Below are 6,285 nucleotides of genomic sequence, written 5' to 3' on the forward strand. Positions count from 1 at the left end.
TTTTGACAGTCCTGTTGAACTTTCTTTCCAAACTTGGACTGGAAACATTTTATCCCAACAAGCTCACTCTTCGGTCTCTCTTGGAGATCAACAAAAACAGCATATCTGATGAACCTGCTCAAACAGTACAGGACATCCCATGGTGTTTTCTCAGAAAACTGTTTAGAATCAATGCTGAATGCAGGCATTGTAACCAGTTATCAACCAATTATGGGGAAAGCAATGAAAATGACTTTGACATGTCCAGTAGAGAAAGTTATACAAACAAAAAGATTAACCCTCTGGATCTCATAGTAGCAGTCTTCCTTTGTGCTGACAGCTTCTTGCAACAGCAAATAGCCCTCAAGATGTCAATGTGCCAGTTTCCTGTTCCACTGCTGTTGCCCCATGGTAAAAGGAGTCAGTGTACTCTGATGCTGTGGGCTCTGAGAGACATCGTCAAAGAGTGGCGTCCAATTCATTTGGCTGAAGAAAAAGGGTTTGTTGAAGAAAACATTGTCCAAGCAAATACACCTTTATTTTCCTTTGTGAGGCTGAAGAACTGCAGTTTATCCAAGTCCCAGGTCTTAAATCAGGTTCTCAGCCGTGGCCAACAGAATCACAGTATCTTCATACAAAGAGAAATGGAAGGAGGAACAATTAAAAGAAAAATAGCCAATGGATTGGTGGAGGTTTGCTGGTACCTTCCTTGTGGCAGAGGAAATCTTGACATTTTTCCAGAGCCAATTGCCTTTGCCAATCTGAGAGGAGACATAAATGAGTCAATCACACAATTCAACTTTCTTTTTCAAGAGTCAACAGCTACATTTGTGTTCCTGGACAAAGTTGAAAAAGATGAGCACAGGATTCTGACATCTTTTCAAGATGATGTGAAATCCAAACTCTTCTTAGTAGTTAATTGCAAGGAAGAGACTGCTAGAGAGGACATGATGTCCGTCGAGACAATGCTGGGTGAATTAGATTTACCAAAGGCCAGTGTTAAAACCAAGGTTTCAAGTGAAAATGGAGCAGAGTTCTCACAAAAAATTTGTGCAACTATCAAGAAATCCCTGACTGACAAAACAGACAGGAAGAATATTGAAAATATGCGTAGCCGAGCTGTTGAACTTGGTCTGTCTGTGGATGAATGCAGAAGTGAAAACCAAAATAAGGTAGCTGATGAGATCTTCACAGGAATAGAGCGGAAAAGTATTCGAGACTACAAGAAACAAGAACTTCCTTTGCAGGGAGAGAACTGGAAAAGGCTATCAAAGTTAGAAAAGGAAGAGTGTACACTGACAAAATCTGGTGGGGAAAATCCTGAAGAGTATAAATCTCAGCTACAGGAAGAACAAAAACAAATCAGGATGGAGCAAAGAAAATACAAACTGACCAAAGGAATGGAGACTTTTATTCAGTATCTATCTGCAAATGACAAAGAAAAAAGAGATTTTTTTCTCAAGTGGATGAAACTCAAGCTTGATACATGTTCACGGAAAAAACTGTCTATTCTGCGTGATAAATTCAAAGAGCAATGCAAGAAGAAAGATAAAAAACTCATTAAAGAGTCAGACCAAGCTTTGCTGGATGGCTCATTAGGAATAGAGCATTACATGAGAGAGATGGGACTGATCTATGAGTTTTCCTTGCAGTTGCAAAACACTGCAGATCAAATATCTCGTCTCCCTGGTGTGGCTGCTGAAATGTTGTTGGATGGATATCCTTTAGAGCTCTTGGATGGAGATGCTTCCAACATCCCAGAGAGGTGGGTGACAGATGTGCTGACGGAGCTTCACAACAAGGTTGGAGAGAAGAGCAGACTGTTGGTACTGACTGTGTTGGGTGTTCAAAGTAGCGGAAAGTCAACACTCCTCAACACAATGTTTGGTGTGCAGTTTCCTGTCAGCAGCGGCAGATGCACAAGAGGAGCTTTCATGCTCTTCCTCAAAGTTGGAGAGGATTTGAAAAGTGAGTTAAATTGTGACTTTATTGTCCTCATTGACACAGAGGGTCTTAAGTCCCTTGATTTAGCACAATTAGAGGACAGTTATGAGCATGACAACCAGCTGGCAACATTTGTCATTGGCTTGAGTGATATCACAATTATCAACATTGCAATGGAAAACTCAACCGAGATGAAGGATGTCCTGCAAATTGCAACTCATGCATTCTTGAGAATGAAGCAAATTGGTAAAAAGCCAGTTTGTCATTTTGTTCACCAGAATGTTGGTGCAGTTGCAGCTCATGCCAAGAACATGAATGAGAGAAAACATCTTTTGGACCAACTCAATGAAATGACTCAACTTGCAGCTGAAATGGAAAAGCAGCCTGGTATTAAAGCATTCACAGATGTGCTGGAATATGACATAGAAAAGAACAACTGGAACATCCCAGGACTCTGGCATGGAACCCCACCAATGGCACCAGTGGACACAGGGTATAGTGAAGCTGTGGCAGATTTCAAGAAAAATCTTTTGGAGACAGTAAAAAGTGACACAAGAGATGAATTCTCAAAGATCCCAGAGTTTCTAGAATGGATCAGGAGTCTCTGGAAAGCAGTGAAATATGAGAACTTCATTTTTAGCTTCAGAAACACTCTTTCAGCTCATGCCTATAATAACTTGAACAAAGAGTTCAATCAGTGGGAATGGGAGTTCAGAAAAGAAATTCTCTCCTGGCAGACAGAAGCAGAGTTAGAAATCAAAAATGCTGACAATGAATCTCAGGTAGAAACCTGGAAAAGACTGGTTCAAACAAAAAAATCAGAGGTGTATGAGAAAATATCAGACCGACAAGCAACAATGAAGAAGAAACTCTCTGACTACTACAAAATGAAAGACAGACACGTAAATCTGATAGAGAAATACAAGGGTGACTTTATCAATAATATTAACAGCCTTGCAAATGAAATTAAACACTCTGTGTGTACTAAACTGGACTGCACCCTTGAACTAAAAATAAGTACAAAAAAGGCTCAAGACATTCAGAGAGGATACAGAGGTGTGATTGAAGAACGAGTCATGAAGCTTCTGCGTGACTGCAAAGAGTCCAAACTGTCTGATGAACAGCTGACATGTGAGTTTGAAAAGATGTGGGTTGAAGCCACCGTAAATGTGTATGCTCAGAAGGAGCAAGATATTGCAGCATGTGTCCGGGAGCAGTTGAGAAAAAATTTCTCAAACCTGAATGTCAATGAGCAATTGCAGAATATTGGAGACCTAAAGAAAATCGGGAAGGATCAATTTAAAACCAAAATAGACCATAATACCACCTTAATGGAGAAGCTTCAAAATATGTGGAAAGGAGATTTGCAGAGCTTTGCCGACAGTGTCATTGAGTCTTGCACAAAGTTTATAGATGATAAAGTAAAGACAAATGGAGATTATCATGACTCTTTCACAAAGGAGCTTCTAGAAAAAATTGATACGTCTCTAAGTCAAAGTAACAACCATCACAAAACAACTACACAGTTTGAGATCGACCTGAAACTTCACATCTGTGGCATTGCCTCAAGGAAGTTTCTTCAAATGCACAGGAAATTCTTGTCAGACAATGACCCTCGAACTCAGCTGGAGAAGTACAAGAGTCAGTACCTGTCAGATTTTCTTGATTTATATAAAGAGAGAGATCACTGCCAGCGAAAAGCTACTGATTTTGTCCAGTTTTGTATCAAGCCTGCTGTGGAAGAGTACATCAGTAGGTCTCTAGGAGTAGATATTGTGGATGAAATTTTAACAAGTAGTCATTCAGCAGAGTACAGCTCACGTTCATTTTTCCAGTACAGCATTCTGAAAGAGTTGCTGCAAAAGGAAGATTTTGAGAGTTTTGTCAAGTACATTGGTAACTATGAAACATATGTTAAGGATTTGATATTTCAACACATTCTGCAAAAAATGTCAAAGGACAACACTTTGTGCAAAATGAAGAACAGGAATCTGCAGGTTATACTCCAGAAAATAACAAAAGCAATAAAACGGGCCTCAAAAGGAGTAGATGGTGTTCTGCTGCCAGATAACAAGGAAAGCATCACTGAACTCATCAACAACATGCGCAAATATTTGATTAAAGACATCTCAATTTCAGTAGAGGATACTGAAACCACCCTGTTTCAAATCCAAAGCACATGTCATAAATTTATCAACAGCCTCAAGATCTCAATAAAGGACTTAAAATACCAGCTTTGTGAGGAATTCTCAAACTCTGACGACATCACTGAGACTCTGAACAAGCTTCCTGTCAAACCACAGGATGAGCTTTTCAAGCAGGTGTTTGGTTGTGGACGCCAGTGTCCATTTTGTAGAGTTCCCTGTGAGGCTGGAGGCAAAGAACACAAGCAACATCATGCAGCTGTGCATCGGCCTCAAGGTCTTGGTAGGTATAGGAATATAGACACTCAGAAGCTTGTTGCGACACTGTGTACAACTGATGTGCACAGTGAAGGTAGATTCAGTAACACACACACCCATGGGGAGTTTCATCCTTACAAGGACTACACCAAATACTACCCAAACTGGCACATTCCTCCAGACAACACCATAGAGGCATCTGACTACTGGAAGTATGTCCTGGTGCAATACAATGACAGATTTGCTCAAAAATATAAAGCCAAGCCAGCTGATGTTCCAGAGGCCTGGAGGAAAATCACAAAGGAACAAGCACTGAACGGTTTGAAAGATGCCTTCAACATAAAGTGAACAATGTACAATCCTGACAAATATCTTTCAACAGAACAACATTTCAACATCCAAGAATTTTTCATATACAAATGTAAACTTCGCAGAATACCAAAAGAATACAGGAACTGAACATGATAGTGCATTCTGCTGAACAATCAAGAAAATTAAATAAAGACCAACACCATTAAAATTAATAAAAAACTAATTCCCCATAGTTAAAAACAAGTCAAATCTTTAGAAATCAGTGCATGAAATGATGATAGCATAAATATTTTTTTGTTTTCTTTTTTGATTGATTGTTTGTTTTATTATTATTATTATTATTATTTTTCTTTTTTTTGCTGTTTTGTTTAAGGAACTAACTTTGTGGTTCAATTTCAAAAAAAGATTAAACCAGTTTGTGACTGAACATGACTAACGACAAATGATGAATTGAAAAGCTGCAAATAGTTGTGTTTGACTTTCAGACATTTTTGGTGTTTTGTTTTTTTTATAGTTCATAGATGTTTTGTTTTCTTTTTCAATTGTCTGTTAGCCCTCCAGCATAATGACTGGTGTGCATGATAATCACATTGACAACGATAATCATAAAGTAAATGATAATATACTAAAAACATCATGTAAAAAAGAAATCATGTTTTGTTTGTTTTTTTTCTTTTTACATTAATATTTTAACTTGTTTTATTTTTCTTTGCTCAAGTTTCTAAAGTCCAACAATTATGATGTCGACAATGAAAATGATAATGTTGTGTTTCAAGTACTACAGGAAACACAGATCATGTTTTGAACTATTTCGTTTTTTTTTTTTATATAATTACAACTTTAATTTTTTTTCAAGTTGCTATATGCCTGTGTATATAATGACTGGTCTGCAACAATTATGACACTGACTATGAAAATGATAATATTGTGTTTCAAGTACCACATGAAAATCAGAGATTGTGTTTTGTAATTTTTCTTTTATTTTTTTATGATTACAACTTTTTTTCTTATTTTTCTTTGTTCATATTTTTTATGGCACGATAATGCTGATGATGATAATGAAGATTTACTACAGAGACCATGTGAAAAAAGAGATGTTTTGTAGTGGATATGCCAGATTGGTTCATCTTTCTTGTTTGTTTTAATCTTTTAAGATAATATTGCTAAAACTATTGACTATTGTGCTTAAATGAAAATGATGCAGGCCCATGAAGTAAAATGACCGTCTGATGAGATATTTTGTCATATGTATTTCAACTTACTACTACTATTACTTTACCTCTACTTTTTTATTAGTTTTATTTTATATTTGCCTGTTATTAAATGAGAGTAATTAATATGTGTTTGCAGGGTAAAAAAGTCAGCATTAGTTGAAATGTCTACATGTTGATGCACACACTGTGGCATCCTTTCATGTGTTGTTAATTATTAACATGTGATTTTCATTCTTTTAGACAGACCATGTGTTGAATAACAAACAAAGTAAAAAGTTGGAAACATTTTGTTATCCTTGATCTATTGTTTTTTGGTTGTTTTTTGGTTATTACAAAAGTTTTTGTGTCATTCTTGCTACACAGCACTGTACAAAATAACAAGTACTAAAGATAGTGATGCTTATGCTGTTGATGTTGATGTTGAAGTATACAGG

General features: G+C 37.0%; 1 protein-coding gene across 1 annotated transcript; it reads left to right on the plus strand.

Annotated features, from left to right (window-relative positions):
* Window positions 1–127: 127 nt before the first annotated feature.
* Window positions 128–5,647, plus strand: LOC111648932 (interferon-induced very large GTPase 1-like). Its single transcript, XM_023398685.2, has one exon. The coding sequence runs from the start codon at window positions 240–242 to the stop codon at window positions 4,671–4,673; it is 4,434 nt and encodes a 1,477-aa protein (XP_023254453.2). The 5' UTR covers window positions 128–239; the 3' UTR covers window positions 4,674–5,647.
* The last annotated feature ends 638 nt before the right edge of the window (window positions 5,648–6,285 follow it).

The sequence above is a fragment of the Seriola lalandi genome, unplaced genomic scaffold (genome assembly GCF_002814215.2).
Source record: "Seriola lalandi dorsalis isolate HSWRI2012SDOR001 ecotype SW California unplaced genomic scaffold, Sedor1 jcf7180002049722, whole genome shotgun sequence".
NCBI classification, from domain to species: domain Eukaryota; kingdom Metazoa; phylum Chordata; class Actinopteri; order Carangiformes; family Carangidae; genus Seriola; species Seriola lalandi.